Source organism: Lampris incognitus, chromosome 15, assembly GCF_029633865.1.
Source record: "Lampris incognitus isolate fLamInc1 chromosome 15, fLamInc1.hap2, whole genome shotgun sequence".
Lineage (NCBI taxonomy): Eukaryota > Metazoa > Chordata > Actinopteri > Lampriformes > Lampridae > Lampris > Lampris incognitus.
In genome coordinates, this window is record NC_079225.1 from 24,972,786 (window position 1) to 24,992,311 (window position 19,526).

General features: G+C 43.1%; 2 protein-coding genes across 3 annotated transcripts in view; one reads left to right on the forward strand and one right to left on the reverse strand.

Moving 5' to 3' along the window:
- The window catches only part of armc1l (armadillo repeat containing 1, like), a 50,680-nt gene extending 49,243 nt beyond the window's left edge, over window positions 1–1,437 (forward strand). For both annotated transcript variants that reach the window (XM_056295124.1, XM_056295123.1), the window contains exon 7: window positions 1,232–1,437. In XM_056295124.1, the coding sequence (XP_056151099.1) occupies window positions 1,232–1,426 (195 nt within the window). In that variant the 3' untranslated portion in view covers window positions 1,427–1,437. The remainder of the gene's footprint in view (window positions 1–1,231) is intronic.
- Window positions 1,438–3,910: 2,473 nt separating this feature from the next.
- The window catches only part of map7b (microtubule-associated protein 7b), a 50,476-nt gene continuing 34,860 nt past the window's right edge, over window positions 3,911–19,526 (reverse strand). The window contains exons 12-20 of the mRNA XM_056294174.1: window positions 15,527–15,774; window positions 11,951–12,101; window positions 11,553–11,721; window positions 11,262–11,366; window positions 11,094–11,144; window positions 10,921–10,954; window positions 10,240–10,381; window positions 4,268–4,437; window positions 3,911–4,047 (exon numbers count right to left, since the gene is read on the reverse strand). Of these exons, the coding sequence (XP_056150149.1) occupies window positions 4,037–4,047; window positions 4,268–4,437; window positions 10,240–10,381; window positions 10,921–10,954; window positions 11,094–11,144; window positions 11,262–11,366; window positions 11,553–11,721; window positions 11,951–12,101; window positions 15,527–15,774 (1,081 nt within the window). The 3' untranslated portion in view covers window positions 3,911–4,036. The remainder of the gene's footprint in view (window positions 4,048–4,267; window positions 4,438–10,239; window positions 10,382–10,920; window positions 10,955–11,093; window positions 11,145–11,261; window positions 11,367–11,552; window positions 11,722–11,950; window positions 12,102–15,526; window positions 15,775–19,526) is intronic.

Consider the following 19,526-nt stretch of genomic DNA (forward strand, 5'->3'; position numbering starts at 1 on the left):
GCACACATATCCTCACATAAGTTGATGAAAGATGTCACCGTGTCAGTAAGTTCATCCAGGTCTGTAGCTGCAGCCTCAAAAACACTCCCATCAGTGCAGTCAAGGCAGGCCTGGCGCTCCAGTTTTGTCTCATTGGTCTGTTTCCTCACAGTTTTAACCACAGGCTTTGCAGATTTTAGTTTCTGCCTGTAGGATGCGATAAGATGAATCAGTGATCAGAGAGGCTCAGGGCTGCACGGGGGACAGAGCGATAGGTGTCTTTTTATATTGTGTAGCAGTATATATTGCATATGTGTGTGTGTGTGTGTATATATATATATATATATATATATTAGTATATATTGTTTTATATTATGTATCCAGTGTTTTTGTCCCTAGTGGGACATTTAACATGCTGTCTGTATTTTGGCAGTCTGTGGCTGAGGTTTGCTCTGTTAAAATCTCCAAGGATAATGAGGAGGGAGTCTGGATATTTGTGTTCCATGTTTGTAATTTGGGTGGCATGGTGGTGCGGTGATTAGTGTGGTTGCCTCACAGCAAGAAGGTCCTGGGTTCAAGCCCCGGGGTAGTCCAACCTTGGGGGTTGTCCCGGGTCGTCCTCTGTGCGGAGTTTGCATGTTCTCCCCGTGTCTGCGTGGGGTTCCTCGGGGTGCTCCAGTTTCTTCTCACTGTCCAAAGATATTAAGGTCAGGTGAATCGGCCATACTAAATTGTCCCTAGGTGTGAATGTGTGTGTGTCTGCCCTGTGATGGCCTGGCAGCCTGTCCAGGGTGTCTCCCCGCCTGCCGCTCAATGACTGCTGAAATAAGCTCCAGCATCCCCGCGACCCTGAGAGCAGGATAAGCAGTTTGGATAATGGATGGATATTTGTAATTTGATCAGCCAGGTGTTTTAACATGTCTTTAACAGGCCTGGGGTATAGACACCGACCAGAATAAATGAAAATTCCTGTGATGAATAGAATGGTTTACAGTTAATGAAAAAGGTGTCTAAGTGAGAGATGCATGATTTCTTACAACACTGACATCTGTACACCAAGCATCGTTTATGTAGAAGCATATGCCGCCACCCTGTTTTTTTCTCGATAGCTCCGTTTCGCAGTCCGCTTGGAGGAGTTGGAACTGCAGCAGATTAAGTGTATTGTCCAGTATATGCTCACTTCATAAAATTACCAATTGTTCTTAGAAGATTAATTGTCCTTAGCGATTCTCCTATCATTTCTCCTTCTCAGGTTCTTATCCCATTGAACCCGTCTGGAGTGCCAGTGCAGCAGAACACAGCCATACCAGACTACCTCCCAGAGGATGAGGAGAGCCCAGAGAGGGAGTCTGACCGTGCCATCTCACGCACAGCAGCCAAGGATGATAATAATGGCAGTTGGCTCAATACTGCTGCAAGTTTTCTCACCAAGACGTTCTACTGGTGAAACTTGAGCATTCAAAGTGCAGACATTGCTGAACATTTTAATCCTATGCCCAATACCAGCAGTGTTGTACTGGTAGATGTGCTGTTGGGGTTGTATATAATCTGAGTGGGGAAAATCTGATGATCATTCAAATTGAAGCAACAATGCTAGATTCTTGGGGTCTTTTGTTCTTGTTTAGGAACTCAACCAGCAATGCTATTACTTCCTATGGATATCTTCAAATCCAACATCTGGATCTTACTGTTGTAGCTTGTGTTGAGTTGAACTGAGGCCCAGCCACTTAATTTTTGTTACGCATAGGTCCTCTCTGTCCATCAGTGGCATGTGTACTTTTAAATAGCTCTTTCTCCTACTTTTAGGTGCTTATGTCTTTTTTACATAGTTTCTTTATACATCTATCAATTAGTATGTATAAATCCTCATGCAGAAGTAGCCATTTACTTTGGAAACCTTAGATTTGTAGTTTATTTTGTCATTTCTTTTGAGTAAAGCATCTTGACGTAAAAAGCTTTGAGAATACAATTATAACCATCAACCCAGACAATTTTATTGCGTTAACATGCCAGAACAGATGGAAGTCGGATGGTAATTTCGGTTGAAAGAACAAAGATTTTTTTTCTACTCATCGTATGGTTTTTAGCCAAAGTAAAGTTCTAGTAAATTTTCAAAAGTTTGGTCAGTCCTTGCAAAATATATTGTCATGTATACTCAATTCTAAGAGTATCTATAACTTACTGAATCCATTGACATCCCTTCCAATAAATCCAAAGGGAGGTTTCTGAACCGAAACATTTTTTACAGCAATATGAATGCAACTTAGACAGTTTTAACATTCTGGTAAGACAGAACCAGCAGTACAGAACCTTGACATAATCTCATTAAAATGTGCCTCCATTTAATGATACAGGAAGATACAAAAAGAAAAGGGAATTGCTTTTAGGACCAATGTTAGTGGGGAACAACAGACGTTGCTGTGTGATAAAGATGGAACTTGATTTATCTGAATCCTGTTACATTGCAGTTAACAGTTTAAACAGTTTTTTCCCACTTAAACACTCCTTTCATGAAGACTATTAGATTTAATTTTATACCCGATGACTGAAAATAGAGCATGACAGTTCAACCTTTTATCTTTTACAGCTCTTTAATTTCAAAGGAAGCACCATGCATGTGGTCAGCGTGTCATGGGTTGGAAACGCATATTTTGAGCCCTGCCCCAAGTCTTCAGTCGCCTTGTTCTATGATGTAAGGCAAAAGGAAATCAACAGTAGCAGCATTTATTCTTTAATAAAGCCTCGATCAAGACCTGTCAATCAACTGAATTCTGTTACTTATTTATCTACATTGATTTTGCTGGTAAATGATTTAACTCCATCTTATGATTGCATGGCCCAGACCAAAGCCCCTAAATTTCCCTGCATTTAATACATAAACTTAAATTATCTTAAAAGTAGCTACAGTATGTTACAGCAGGGAGCCACAGAAGCTGCTGATTGGCTCAATGAGACAAATCAGAAATTAAGATTCAGATTGGTCGGGAGTGTTAAATATGTCCTAAGTGGACAACACTTTTGGAAAGTTAAATAAACTAACAAAAGGAATAATATTTCTAGTATAGCAAAGCTGCACAAAAAGGTCAGAAAGGGACAATGGAGTCAAGACGGGGGAAAAAAATCACGTTTTTACACCCATTATTGAAAACTAAACAAAGAAATCAGTACTTCACAAGCTAATTCTTGTTTTACTGAAACAGAATTTTTTTGTTAATGTTTAAATTAAACTCCATGATACACAAACCCTTCTGCAACCCCAACATGTACTTCTAAGTTTAGACTTTGTATGTAGTCATATTGAGAAATGTTACACAAAAAGGAATTCAGCTCCTTCAGGTGTTGCAAAACCAAGTCCATGCACTGATAACATTCGAAAATATGCCTAGAATGACTGATAGTGATATCCCCTCTCTTCTGTAATATTTCCAAGAAAAGGGTCTTAACCTTAGAATGACATGGTTGTACTTAAATGGACCTAATGCACATAAATGAGACCTTGTGATTCTAAAACCATAGCATGAAATCCAGGTGTAACGTCATAACTGACTTGACAAGCTGACTAAAGTTTGACGGTGACAATAAACTTAAAAGTTTTATGACAGAGGACTTCACAGCTGATCTTATTTTATACATGTTCTCAGTCTTACATACACACACACACCAACTCCCCCAAGAGAGTCACATGATGGAGGGCACCTACACTGGCACCCTGTAATTTCTGCACACATTTCAGAAATAAGGGGGAGGTAGGCCATAGACCCAAACAGCCATATACCAGGACAGGGACAGAGAGACAAGCTGTTATCCCAGATTATTTGCTTGAAGCAGATCCTGCTTCTCTTCTCTGTGGATGCTCTAGAGAGTTCTTTGGAGACTCCAAGTTTGGAAAATGGCTATGGTGCTCTGCAGTCAGCAGCGTGAGGGAAGGTGAGAACGTAGACTCCTGCTGGGGGGTGATGGTACAAATACTTAATTTTCTGAGTCCAACATCTCTCCTTTACTCGCTCACTTGCTCTCTTTCTGTTCTCTGTGGCATCCCCTGGTCCTTTCAGGGTTATCAGGCAACATCTAAAAGGTCAAGAGGGTAAAAAAAGGTTAATATGCTTAGCTGACTGTGTGGGAAGCATCTGGCCAAAATGCTATTACAAATGACATTGTGTGAAATAGTGTCTCATAGATTTACGAAGAGGATGAGGAGAGGAGAAGGGGATACAAGGTGGAAACAGAAGGAGGGAAAGGCGGAAATGGACAAAGCAGAGGAGAGGGGGGTAAGAAGATGCATGTTTACCCGTTTCCTGTTGGGCTGATACGTCATCCAGTCCGCTGAGAGGCTTGAGGAGGCCATTCTCCCTGAAGGCTATGACAGGAATGCTCTCCTCCTGCTGCTCCTCTGCCGCAGCAGGAGACAGCCTGGATTCAGGAGGCAGTACAATCACCTCCTCAAACTCACCATTCTCCCTGAGACAGACACACAGGGAGAGGTAGGGAGATGAGGTGGGCAGGCAGTGAAACAATAGACAAGGTAAGGGCACAAATGCGAGTGACCTCGATGATCATAAATTCATCTAAAGTCATGATAGGGGTTATCCAAAGGAGTTGAATCAAGTGATAGGGGTAACTTACACTTGCCAAATACGACAGCGTAGCATTGACAGAATGGATATTGCTGTTGAAACTCTGACAACCCATTATTACAATCATAGATACAGCATATCAGTATCATGATTTGCATCCCAAGAAGAGCCTCTGTAATGCTGGTTTTTCAAACTATGGGTCACGATCTTAAAGTGGGTCATGGTATCCACAATAAACATTTTATTTGAAGAAAGAACTTGAGTGAATGATATCATTTCATACTTTTTGGGTCAATGCAAATGATGCAATGGTTTATGTTGTGTATTGATAAATGTTCTATCATTCACTGTTGATACGGAACTACTTATTGTTTACATGTTGTTGACCGGATGTAACCCCGCCCAGAAAGGAGATAAATATTAGGTGCAAAAGCGCCAAAACCCAGAACTGCGCTCTCCAATGCCTTGACAGTCAGGTGGACATGTACAGCCGAGAGATATGAATAAAAGCTCATTTACATAAAGTCATCTCCGAGTACTTTGTCAATAAGAACGCAACACTGGCGACGAGGATGGGATTCTTTTTCCACGAAAACTTTTTCTTCTGAGACGGAGAAAAAGGTGTGAGAGAAGAGAGAGCTAACCGGAGCAACTAGCAACGTCAGTCATGAAATGGCTGTGTTTAGCAGTGAGTCGGGTTTGTGCTTTAACGAGGCTAACAAAAGCTTCAGCACGTACGAGGATCGTTTTGCACAGTTTATCGAAGCCAACGGGATTGAGGAGGGGAAGCAACGGGCTGTGTTCCTATCCGTGGTGGGTGCAAAGACTTTCACTTTACTGACTGACTTGGTAGCGTCAAAGAAGCCATCAGAAACGCCATTAGCTGATATGTTTAAAGCATTGAGGGACTTTTATGTGCCAAAGAAGAATGTCCTTAGCGAACGTTATAGCTTCCGTGCCCGCAAGCAACAAAGTGGTGAGTCTCTAGCCGAGTATGTTGCCGCGCTAAAAGGGTTAGCAGCCTCTTGCGCATTTGGCGCGACGCTAGAAGAACAACTGAGAGATCAGCTAGTATATGGTAGCAGTAGTAAAGAGCTGAGAACTAAGCTGTTGGGTGCTGCTTATGGACAAGAGCTAAACTGGGCTAAAGTGATGGACACGGTGAACAATTTTGAGTGCACATCCACGAGTCTTAGAGCGTTCCAGCAAGCTCCGCTAAGAACAGACATCGTGAGAGCCAGCAGCTACAAAGGGAGCGCCAGTGCGCGCGGAAACGCGGCACACGACATGAAAAAGGGCGCCAGGGACACGGCGTGCTACCGGTGCCTCGGAGAGGGACATCAAGCAGCGACATGCAGGTACAAAGAGTTCCAGTGCAGAGCCTGCATCATCGGAGTCGGAGACGGCCAACCAAGGCGGCAGCTCCAGACGGGGGACCTAGGACGAGCAGGAGGGCCAACCCTGCAGAGAGGCAGACTCGCTACATCACCAGGGAGGAGTCTCCCCACGAGCAGCAAAGTGCATTGGAGGAAGAGACTGATGATGAGGAGTACAGGGCCTCCAACAAAACCCACAAACTGACCATCATCGAGGTAACAGGGACTGAAAAAGACTTGGGGTTGTTTTCCGTTACCGGTAGGCCTAAAAATGATAATGAATATGTCAGACCATATATGGTCATGGTGAGATGTAATGGTGTAAAGATCAAAATGGAGGTAGATACAGGCGTAGCCATGAGTATCATAAATGAGAAACTGTACAGACAGAGGTTTAGCAAGTGTAAACTAATGCCATGTGATGTAAGTTTAAAAACTTATTCTTCAGAGCCGATTCCATTGTTGGGTAAATTCCAAGTGAAAGTACAGTCTGGGGAGCAAACAGAACAGCTATCTTTGTTAGTGTGTAAGGGACATGGGCCAACACTGATGGGTAGAAACTGGATCCAGTTCTTAAAGTTAGACTGGTCTAGAGTGAACCATGTACCGGTGGTAGTAGATCCACTGACTGAGATGTATCAGAAATACTTCCAGGTGTTTGAGAGAGACAGGGGGGTCATTTCAGGAGTAAAAGCAAGGGTACAGGTGGTTAGCGACGCCACGCCCAAGTTTTGCAAAGCAAGATCAGTGCCTTATGCACTGACTACAGCAGTAGAACAGCAGCTAGACAGACTGCAAGAAAAAGGAGTATGGACCCCGGTAGAATATAGTGAATGGGCTACTCTCATAGTATGTATCCCCAAAACAAATGGAGAAGTCAGAAATATGCGGGGATTATGAAGTGGCAATAAACCCATGGCTAGAGGTAGACAAATATCCTCTGCCAAAGACACAAGACCTGTTTGCTAAACTAACAGGTGGCAGGTATTTCACCAAGTTAGACCTCACACAAGCATATCAGCAAGTAGAGCTGGATGATGAATCCAAGCAGTACCTAACTATAAACACGCCTAAGGGGCTGTATCGTCTAAACAGGTTGCCATATGGAGTAGCAAGCTCCCCAACAATATTCCAACGCATCATGGATCAGGTATTACAGGGGATGCCAAGGGTGGTGTGCTATTTAGATGATATACTCATCACAGGGACAACAAAAGCCGAACACTGGGAAAATGTAGAATGAGTGCTGAAGCGGTTACAATACAGAGGTGTAAGGGTGAACAAAGACAAGTGTGCCTTCTGCCAGCCAAGCGTTACATATTTAGGGCACAAAATAGACAAGGAAGGGTTACACCCCATAGAAGAGAAGGTAACAGCCATAGCAAATGCTCCCACCCCAAAGAATGTCACAGAACTGAGAGCATTCTTAGCCCTACTGACATATTATGGGAAGTTTATGGACAACTTATCCACTATCATAAAGCCTATGACTGAGTTGTTACAGAAAGACAAGCCATGGGTATGGTCTACTAAGTGCCAGGAAGCCTTTGAGAAGGCCAAGAGCAAGTTAACATCAGACACAGTGCTGACTCACTTTGACCCCCAGCTACCACTATTACTAGCGTGTGATGCAAGTGCCTATGGGTTAGGAGCAGTGATAGCACATAGAATGGCAGATGGTAGTGAACGTCCAATCACATATGCCTCACGCACGCTTAGCAAGACTGAGATCAACTACTCTCAAATTGAGAAAGAAGCACTAGGCATCATTTTTGGGATACAAAAATTTAGGGACTACTTATATGGAAGGAAATTCATATTAGTGACGGATCATAAGCCTTTAGTAAAGATTCTAGGGCCAACAACAGGGGTGCCAGCGTTAGCCGCTGCCCGCCTGCAGAGATGGGCATTACTCCTCTCTGCCTATCAGTATGACATAGTCTACAAGCCCTCCTTACAGCATGCAAATGCAGATGGTCTGTCCAGGCTCCCAGTACAGGGAGAAGCACCAACGAGTAACCCAGAGTACAGAGTGTCTTGGTTAGAAGCAATGCCAGTCTCAGCCAAAGATATTAAAATCCAAACAGATAAAGACAGGGTGCTCACAAAAGTTAGGCATTTTATACAGACAGGATGGCCTAAACATGTAGCAGATGAAGAATTAAAGCCATACTGGAACAGACGTGACGAGCTCACAGTGGAAGCCGACTGTGTGTTATGGGGTTTACGGGTAATCATACCCATGACACTGAGACCTACACTCTTGAAAGTTGCATGCAGAGCATTTGGGCATTGTGAAGACAAAAGCAGTAGCCAGAAGCCATTTTTGGTGGCCATGCTTAGATCAGGAAATAGAAAATATGGCAAACATTTTATGCCAAGCAAACAGACACCTGCCCACCAAAGCGCCCGTACACCCATGGAAATGACCAGAGCAGCCATGGGAACGAATTCACATCGATGTTGCAGAAAAAGGGAAACAGCAGTTTCTTTTGGTCAGTGATGCATACTCGCGCTGGCCAGAGGTCAAGCTTATGACCAGTACTACAGCTACAGCCCTAATAGATGCAATGAGGGGCCTCTTTGCAGCGTGGGGGCTCCCCCAAGTGGTCGTTTCAGATAATGGCCCACAGCTAGTGTCAAGGGAGTTCGAAACCTTCTTAGAACAAAATGGTGTCAAACACATCAAGTCCGCTCCTTACAATCCAGCTTCCAATGGACAGGCAGAAAGGTTGGTCCAGACTTTTAAACAGTCTTTAGAGAAGCAGAAGGAATATGGATATCCAGTGCAACAGTGCATTGATAATTTTTTGTTTAGTTATAGGAACACTCCATCAACAACCACAGGGAAAACCCCAGCTGAGCTCTTTCTGAAAAGACAGGTTCGAACCAGGTTGTCGCTGATAAAGCCAAAATTCTCAGCACAGATGCAAGAGAAACACACAAGGGTTACAGGCAGTCCTAGAACCCTCCGGCTCAATCAGAAGGTGAAGGTTAGGAATTTTCGGGGAGGGGATGGGAAGAAATGGAAACCAAGGGTGATAGAGCGAGCTCTAGGGCCAGTGACTTACTTAGTCAAGGTAGAGGGGCAAACCCTCAAGAAACACATTGACCAGTTGATCACAGATAAGACCACAGACAACACAGGAGACCCAGAATTTGACATTGCAGAACATGTGTTTGTCAGGGCTCCAGAAACAAGTGGTACCCAGTGGTGAACTGGAAAGAGATGAAGCACCTGCCGCTACTGAAGCACCACGCACCAGACCACAGCGAAACAGGCGAGCACCTGATAGGTTAACTTTATAATCTGCTTAGCAGAAACATAGGTTATAAACAACTGTTCATTGATTGTAAACAACTGTTCATTGAGTGTTGACTGTAATAGGAAAAAGAATGTCACTGCTGTGGATGGAAAACGGGTTTTAATTTTTGTTGTTTCAGATGAAAATATGAGAGGTTTAAAGTTTCTGGGGAGGAATGTTGTGTATTGATAAATGTTCTATCATTCACTGTTGATACGGAACTACTTATTGTTTACATGTTGTTGACCGGATGTAACCCCGCCCAGAAAGGAGATAAATATTAGGTGCAAAAGCACCAAAACCCAGAACTGCGCTCTCCAATGCCTTGACTGTCAGGTGGACAAGTACAGCCGAGAGATATGAATAAAAGCTCATTTACATAAAGTCATCTCCGGGTACTTTGTCAATAAGAACACAACAGTTTAATTTTATCATTAAGTAGGCCATGATAATTTAAGATTGGACAGGGCAATACTATGTAGATAAACAAAGAAAGGGCTGTTAATTAGCTCACTTTTTTTGACAGGTGATGAGAATTTAATTCTTATTTTACTGCGCAAAATGTTTGCTGGGTCATGGCCAGAAGTGTCTCCACATGTGGGACACAGCATGAATAAGTTTGACCACCCCTGTGTTAAAAGATATTACTTGGCAAGTCATAGAGTACTCCTGTTGCTATCTTACAATACTGTGATTGCAACCAATCCCCAATCCTCTGTGAATAGTACACATGGCCATTTTAACTCTAGTTTATGTCACGGTAATTTGCATATGAAACTGATCACCGTTTTCAGTCGTTATGCCACTGTATTGTTTATTAGGGTGGGGATACCTGCAGTCAGTTGAGACTTGAAGAGGTCACTTAGATGAGTGATGAAACGTTTCTGTCAATAAACGTGTCAAGATGAATTTGTTCAACTTTCTGTGATTTTCCTACCTGGATAATTGAGCATGCATAAAGACATTACTTTGCAATGTTTCGGGCCATTCAGTCTGCAGGCTTACCTCTGGCCAGCAGGGGACAGTGTTGCAGAGCTGGGGTCAGGGTTAGGGCCAGCGATCAGCATAGAGGCTGGTTGACCATTGCCATTACTATGTTGACCTGTTGACACCCTCACCGATGACTGGCCTGAAGAACCAGGGTTTACTGAGCGTGGGAGAAAGGCAGAGACCAGTCAGAATCTGCTCACATGGAAACGAACTGGATGTCTTCACAGTTACAAACACAGAAACAATGACAGGTACAGGGCAGTCTGTCCTGCAGGGTCAATATTGCATTTTACTTCTGCAAAATTATTAAAGGTAGTTTGAGTAAGCAACTGAGCAAGGTACTTGATCACCAAAATACCGGTGTGACATTTACTTTCATTCATCCACTTATTCATTCATTCATTCGTCCATCCATCCATGAGAATTAGTAGATCAGGAATAAATCCAAAGGAATTGAATCGAGTGCAACTGGACTTGGCTGGTGATGACCAGCCAGTCAGACTAGCTTGGTCTAGTCAGAAAGGCATGAACTGAGGAAGCCTCTTGGATGAGAGGCGAAACGTCTTCACGGATATATACCAAGTCCAGTTGCACTCGATTCAATTCCTTTGGATAAGCATGACCTGGATGAATGAGAACATTCACAGACATCAGGAATAAATGCTTTCGACCAATAAACAAGTTGAGAAAAGTTACCTGAATCATCTCCATTCTTGTGAGGAGTGACTTTCTAAAGAAAGAATAGAAAATAATTTAAATAATGCAATAAGAACAGTTGTCAACCAGCGCAACGTCCTCAGATTTTCCAAGGCAAATGTTAAGATACACAAATAATTTTCTGTTAAGTCTGGCTTATTTTTTTCCTATACCTTCTCTGCTGTGTCCGAGCGCCTGGTTCTCTTCATGATCTCCTCTAGACGCTGGAGGTTAGGGGAGAACAAGGAAGCTTTAAGATGCACTGGACAACACCATAAATGTTATTTGTGTTTGTGTTAGTGAGCCTGTTTGCATGTGTACACCGTCTCCCTGCGCATTACCTTCTTTCTTTCAAGGCGTTCAGCTTCCTCCTTCTGGAAGTGTTTCTCTCTCTCCTGCCTCAGTCGCTCCACCTCCTCTCTCTGTCGAGACTCCTCCTCCTCTCTCTAACATGTACACACAAACATGAAAGTGCATGCAAACATACATAAGGGTACAGTTTCATTGTACTGAAAAAGCTTTGAAGTGCAAGTAGAGCAGTTTCATCAGTGGCAGCGTTCAGTCTTCCCTTGGAGTCATTTGTGTGAAGGAGCATCCAGAGTTCACATCCAAGTGTGTGTACTCTCTCTGACCTGTTTCTGGAGTCGCTCCGCCTCCTCTCTCTCTCTCTGGAGTCTTTCTGCCTCCACCTTCCTCTCTTCTTCCTCCCTCTCCCTCCTCTCCTCTGCCTGCCGCTGTGCCTCCTCCTCCCTCCTTGCTCGCTCCTCTGCTTTACGTCGAGCCATCTCCTCCTTGGCTAGTCTGCAACAACACAGAATTTAACATCTTAAAAAGTGTACAAATGCCTATCTCCGTTCTCTCGCCCTCTAGAGTTATCTGTAAAGACATTCTCACACTTATTTTATCCTAGCATTACATTTTCTCTCTCTCTCACACACACACACACACACACACACACACACACACACACACACACACACACACACACACACACACACACACACACACACACACACACACCAGAATGTACCTCTCCCGTTCTTCATGTAACCTGCGCTCCTCCTCCTCTCTCTCCCTCTGCTCACGAGCCTGCCGTCGCTTTTCAGCCAGGATGCGGCTGGCCTCCTCCGGATCTGTGGTCCCTGCTGATGGTTTGTGGGCCGGAGGACTGCTCACACACTCTGGATCTCAACAGAAACATCATAATGAGCATCTGACCTTAATGAACACTAGATATTAGATATCAAATACTGTTGGACAATACAAAAGAGAAGCACTCGAGCATAAACACAGCCAGTGGGGTCAGATGATGACTGTCAAAGTGTACCACTGCTATCTGAAAGCAGAGGAGTAGTGGGCTCAGTAGTGCTCATGGCCAATGTAAACAATTCTAAGTAACAGGGGTGTCACGATTTTGATTCTAAATTGAAGATCAATAGAAATGAGATTTCGATTTCGAACGTGGAACTCAAAAGCAGGATCGGCAATTCTCCAAGTATCTTTTTTTCCCCTCTCCACTCTTGCCTACTTGTGCGTGTGGAAGAAAACAAACAACACTACAAAGACGACACAGCATAGCTTACTGGTGACCTGCAGCTGCACTTTGAGACACCATGGCCACTGCTGTAGTCGGAGATAATGGAGAAACAACAGACCTGGAAAAACCTCTTGCTTCCCTGAAGTCCCCGGTGTGACTACATTTTCGCTTCCCCGTGAGTTATGGCAACAACGAATGCATCGTTGACAGAACAACTACTGTTTGTAGGCTATGCTACACGCAGGTACCATACACCACCTCAGGCATCGCGACAAATATCTCAACTGGTAATATAACTGGTTATATAAATTGAAATTTGACCATATGGCCTTAGTGTGGTACAAATGCCATATATATATATATATATATATATATATATATACACTACCGTTCAAAAGTTTGGGATCACCCAAACAATTTCGTGTTTTCCATGAAAAGTCACACTTATTCACCACCATATGTTGTGAAATGAATAGAAAATAGAGTCAAGACATTGACAAGGTTAGAAATAATGATTTGTATTTGAAATAAGATTTTTTTTACATCAAACTTTGCTTTCGTCAAAGAATCCTCCATTTGCAGCAATTACAGCATTGCAGACCTTTGGCATTCTAGCTGTTAATTTGTTGAGGTAATCTGGAGAAATTGCACCCCACGCTTCCAGAAGCAGCTCCCACAAGTTGGATTGGTTGGATGGGCACTTCTTTGAGCAGATTGAGTTTCTGGAGCATCACATTTGTGGGGTCAATTAAACGCTCAAAATGGCCAGAAAAAGAGAACTGTCATCTGAAACTCGACAGTCTATTCTTGTTCTTAGAAATGAAGGCTATTCCATGCGAGAAATTGCTAAGAAATTGAAGATTTCCTACACCGGTGTGTACTACTCCCTTCAGAGGACAGCACAAACAGGCTCTAACAGGTACTATTTAATGAAGATGCCAGTTGGGGACCTGTGAGGCGTCTGTTTCTCAAACTAGAGACTCTAATGTACTTATCTTCTTGCTCAGTTGTGCAACGCGGCCTCCCACTTCTTTTTCTACTCTGGTTAGAGCCTGTTTGTGCTGTCCTCTGAAGGGAGTAGTACACACCGGTGTAGGAAATCTTCAATTTCTTAGCAATTTCTCGCATGGAATAGCCTTCATTTCTAAGAACAAGAATAGACTGTCGAGTTTCAGATGAAAGTTCTCTTTTTCTGGCCATTTTGAGCGTTTAATTGACCCCACAAATGTGATGCTCCAGAAACTCAATCTGCTCAAAGAAGTGCCCATCCAACCAATCCAACTTGTGGGAGCTGCTTCTGGAAGCGTGGGGTGCAATTTCTCCAGATTACCTCAACAAATTAACAGCTAGAATGCCAAAGGTCTGCAATGCTGTAATTGCTGCAAATGGAGGATTCTTTGACGAAAGCAAACTTTGATGTAAAAAAAATCTTATTTCAAATACAAATCATTATTTCTAACCTTGTCAATGTCTTGACTCTATTTTCTATTCATTTCACAACATATGGTGGTGAATAAGTGTGACTTTTCATGGAAAACACAAAATTGTTTGGGTGATCCCAAACTTTTGAACGGTAGTGTATATACACATATACCACACACACACACACATATATATATATATATATATATGGTGTGTATATGGTGTTTATATCACACGTGATACCATGTAGCCTATCTTTTTTTTTGGGGCTTTTTTCCTCGCTTTTTCTCTCCAAATGTATCAGGCCAATTACCCCACTCTTCCGAGCCATTCCGGTCGCTGCTCCACCCCCTCTGCCAATCCAGGTGGGCTGCAGACTACCACATGCCTCCTCCAATCCATGTGGAGTTGACAGCTGCTTCTTTTCACCTGACAGTGAGGAGTTTCGCCAGGGGGACGTAGCAAGTGGGAGGATCACACTATTCCCCCCAGTTCCCCCTCCCCCCTGAACAGGTATGTCGCAGACCAGAGGAGGCGCTAGTGCAGCGACCAGTACACATGCCCACATCTGGCTTCCCACTCGCAGACACGGCCAATTGTGTCTGTCTGGATGCCCAACCAAGCTGGAGGTAACACGGGGATTTGAACCGGTGATCCCCGTGTTGGTAGGCAACGGAATAGACTGCTACACTACACTTTTTAAAGAAGAAATTGACAGTTTTCTGGGCATAAAACCAATGATCTGTCAATCTTTACAAATCAAGACTTGGTAGTCTAACAATGATATAGCCGCAAGTGCTGGAAAAAAAAAGTTTAAAAAAAATCGAATCGAAATCTTAAAATCGAAAGTCAAATCAAATCATGGATTTGGAGAATCGTGACATCCCTAGTAAGTAAGCACTATTTTTTAGCCTCTTTCTACCTACTCACACTCACAAAATGGATAAAAAAGGGGTGTATGTAGTCTATCCAGAGAGTTTAGCTGCCCAATGCAGCTACTAGGCCTTTCTACTTGCCTAGTATTTTATTGGTGTTTGATGCCCTCATATTAAATAGGCAATTGGGAGGGGGGTTGCTCATTATGTGAAATTTCCCCCTTAAGTATATCATGATATTTATTGACATACTATATCACAATATCTGCTGACATTTGCAAAAATAACATGTTTAAGAATCCAACCAAGGTTCATCACATTGAACTGTTAGGTAATGTAAAGTACATCACAAAAGCAAAACTAGTTTTCAAATAATACACACTCAAATATTTCAGACCTTGTTTTGTAAAAAACATTTTTAGGTAATAGATTCACGTTGTGATTAATTGAGATGACAAAATTGTATGCCGCCATATTGACAGCTTCCCAGTTTCATCCCAATACAATACCATTCAAAGACGATAAATGATAATATTGAATTAATGCGCCGCTCTCGTGATGCATCTTGTTTTTTGTTGAATTTATCACAAAGGCGATCAGGTCTACCATCCAAGGCACATACCAACACGTTTTCAGCAACAACAAAAAAAAACAAACAAAAAACTATGCTGTTGAAATGGTCAGTTTCATTACTTGTGTAATAATGCTGATTTAACATACGCCAAATACCAAGATAAGGTCAACTGGAGCAAAAGGCAGAATGGTAACTGACCGCTGGCTGTCAGTTGAGTTGCTGGTGATGTTTGCTCGGCACTGGTCTTGTTTTGGCCCAGTGGCTGAGGCCGAGGCTGGGGAGGGCTGAGGACCTGCTCTCCCTCCTCTCCTTGAGCTCCGGGGGAGGGGGAGTGGTATCGGCTCTCTGGTGTGACCCTGACTGGACGCAGGTTCCCAGGGTCCTCTGCCCCTTGAGACTTAAGCAGCTTGGGGGTGGGGGGGCGACCCACCACCTTCTGTGGCGGTCTGTGTGGTTAGGAGAGAGGGAGGGAAGGAGGGAGGAGGAGGGAGAGAGAGAGAGAGAGAGCGAGAGAGAGAGCCCATTTAGTGCTAGTATAAAATAATTTTGAGAATGTCTTTACAGTTAACACTAGGGCTGCCCCCAATTAAAGATTTTCCCAGTCGACTAGTACTTGTTAGTTCAAGCCATTTGTCGACTAGTCATCGCACGTTTATGATATTAATTTAATTATTTAAATATGTATTCTTTGGGGCATCAGAAAATCGTTTTGAGTTCCGGGGCTGAGAAAGAATCCTATGATGAACATTGTTAACACTGTGCTACATTGCAGAGAAATACAAAATCGTAATAATGAGTCTTTAAAATAAAAATTTTACTAGCACACGCATGAAGCGGGCCGCCTGTTAACGACACTGGAAAAAGCGGTACTGATTCTGAATATGTTGGGACAACCAGCAATTTTCAACATAGTGTAACATCACACAACTTATGAATTTGTAACATGCCTGTGTTTATCATTTCAAATTAAAAGCCCTCATACAAGTTTTTTTTTTTGACCAATGAAAACTTGGTAGACTGAGAATCTGTTCATCGCCTAACCTTTGGTCCAGTGGCGGCTGGCTAGTACAGAACGTTGGGGTGCCGCCCCTTCAGATATCAAGAGATGAAAATCTACTTAAACATGTTAAATATAATTTAGTTGTATAATGCAAATAATCATGAAATAAAAGTGTTTTTCAGTCTGTGGGCACCTGCCAGCAGCCATTAAATATTGGTTCCGAATGGTATTTGGTTAATTTCTGTATGACTACATATACTTCCTGGGTGAGGGGCGCCGGCCAAACGATACCTTATGTAAGCCCTCAAACTTTTGGCAAGCAGGTGACCTGAGGCTGCTGTCTAATTGGTTTCTTCAGGTTTTCCATGGGGTGCAGTTCTGTGCGCCCCAGACTCTCCCTCTTTTATTGGCAGGGAATTATTATTGTTTTAATGTTTTTTGATCTAATGTGATTGGACAATTCTCGTGGCTGTCAATCATGTTCATACCAGTGGCGGCTGGTGCTAAACATTTTTTTTGGGGGGGGGGCCTTAATTTACCTTGGCGCAGCACACCTGACAGCTGCTTTAATGTCCGCACAGTCACAGAGTTATTAAGAAGGACAATGTAGCCTATAGATTTTATCAGGGTTCGTAGACGGTGGATGATTTGACAGTCGAGACGAGGCATCGTGGTGGGTGTGAGACAGCAGCCTCAGGTCCCCTGCTCACCTAAAGTTTGAGGACTTACTTAAGGTATCATTTGGCTGGTGCCCCTCACCCAGGAAGTATATGTATTCAGACAGAAATCAACCAAATACCATTGGGGAACCAATATTTAATGGCTGCTGACAGGCGCTCACGGACTGAAAAACACTTTAATTTCATAATTAATTGCATTATACAACTAAATTATATTTAACATGTTTAAGTAGATTTTCATCTCTTGATATTTGAAGGAGGTGTTGCCGCAGTGCCCTGTACTGGCCAGCCGCCACTGGTTCACACCCACCATGATGCCTCGTCTCGACTGTCAATCATCCACCGTCTACAAACCCTGATAAAATCTATAGGCTACATTGTCCTTCTTAGTAACTCTGTGACTGTGTGGACATTAAAGCACCTAGCTGCCAGGTGTGCTGCGCCAAGGTAAATTGTGCCCCCCCCCAAATTTTTTATCACCAGCCTCCACTGGTTTGGTCGACTATTAGGGGGCAGCCCTAGTTCAGCGTTTCCCAACCCAGTCCTCAAGGAACCCCTATCCTGCAGATTTTCATTGTAACCCTGCATAGGTAGCCCTGCTTGTACTTACTCAACCAATCATCTCACAGCACTTAATTATGCAAGGTGGGCAACATTTGACATAATTCATTGCTGATTGGTTGAATAACTACAAACAGGTACCTATTCAGGGTTGCAAATAAAATCTGCAGGATAGGTGTTCCTTGAGGACTGGGTTGGGAAATACGGCCCTAGTTAACACAGATGTCTGCTTGTGCTTCACACAGAGACACCACTTGGTGTCTAGACTTCTTTCTTCAATTGATCATTCACAAAAGTCAATTTCAATTTCTCAGTCATTTTAAAAATTCCCCAACACTTAAAAAAAGGCACCAAAGTCACACCTGCCACATATAGTCTTCCATTTGTCTCATCAATCAATCAATAAATCAAGTTGCATTTTTTATAGCACTTTTCTAGTTGCAACAGCCACTCAAAGCGCTCTCTCCCAAGACAGACAATATGCAATGTAAATTCTCTTTGAATTTTCCCACACTTTAAGGATAATACTTCTTCTTACAACCCAGGTCTTATTTTCATAGGATTTGTCACTATGCATATCAGTAATGACATCATTTTATTCACCGACTCCATTGTGGAGATCTTTGACACGGCAGCACTGCTAGACACAGCTTCACAATGGCAAAATAGTGCAAGTGTCAGACATGTTTTTGTCTAGTTCAATAGAACCCAATTATCTCAACCGCATATACGGGAGTGAAAACAAAAGTGAATGTTTAGTTACTGCCCAAAATGTCCAATATTATCAATGGTCAATGTGCATTGATGAGCTACTTCCTGGCTCAACTTGCAAGAATGACCAGCCTATAATTACTGTAGGCAGTAGTGCTCGTGTGGCGACCCCTAACAGGAGCAGCCAAAAGTAGTAGTAGTAGTAGTAGTAGTACTCATCGACTAACTCAGTGGTCGGGAACCTATGGCTCGCGAGCCATATATGGCTCTTCCGGTGACGGCATATGGCTCCCAAACAATTTTGAGTTGAAAAAAAAAATTTAAATCATTTTGGAACTGATTTTAAAATACTTGTGATATTTCTTAATAATACTCTGTCATTTTAAAGTAAACAGAAATTAGTTTTGAAGATACATTTCACGGGTCACCCGTGGGTCGGGTCGGGAACCAATGGCTCGCGAGCATGTGCGGGTCATTGTAAAGGTGAAGAAATCAATTTTATCAGATAGCCAACTAGTTTATCCGCTTCAACCCTTGTAACGGAAAAGATGGCGAAAAGAAAAAAAGACGATGATTACCGTGCATTCCAGGCTGCGTGGACAGAGGAATTTGCATTTGTGGAGAGAGCAGGATCCGCGGTATGTCTAATATGCAATGATAAAATTGCATCGATGAAACGGTCAAATATAAAGCGGGACTTCGATACGCACCATGCTTCATTTGCATGGAAATCTCCAGCGGGGGATGGCAGGAAAAGGGCATGCGAGGAGCTACAGCGGAGAGTGCAGACGAGTCAGCAGCAGCAACTACGTGTGTGGACCAAGCAAGGTGACGGGAATTCCGCTAGCTTTGCGGGGGCTTTGGCAATAGTAAGGAATGGAAAGTCATTCACAGATGGCGAGTATGCCAAAACATTCATGCTTGATGTGGCCAATGAACTGTTTGATGACTTCCCAAATAAAGACAAGATAATCAAACGAATAAAAGACATGCCCCTGTCAGCAAGAACTGTGCACGATCGTAGCATCATGACGGCAAATCAAGTCGAGGAAACACAAATTAAGGACATAAACGCCGGGACATACTTTTCTCTCGCGTTAGATGAGTCAACAGACGTTAGCCATCTATCTCAGTGCAGTATAATTGCCAGGTATGCTGCAGGTGACACACTGCGTGAGGAAAGCTTGGCTGTTTTGCCAATGAAAGGGACAACAAGAGGAGAGGATTTATTCACGTCTTTCATGGA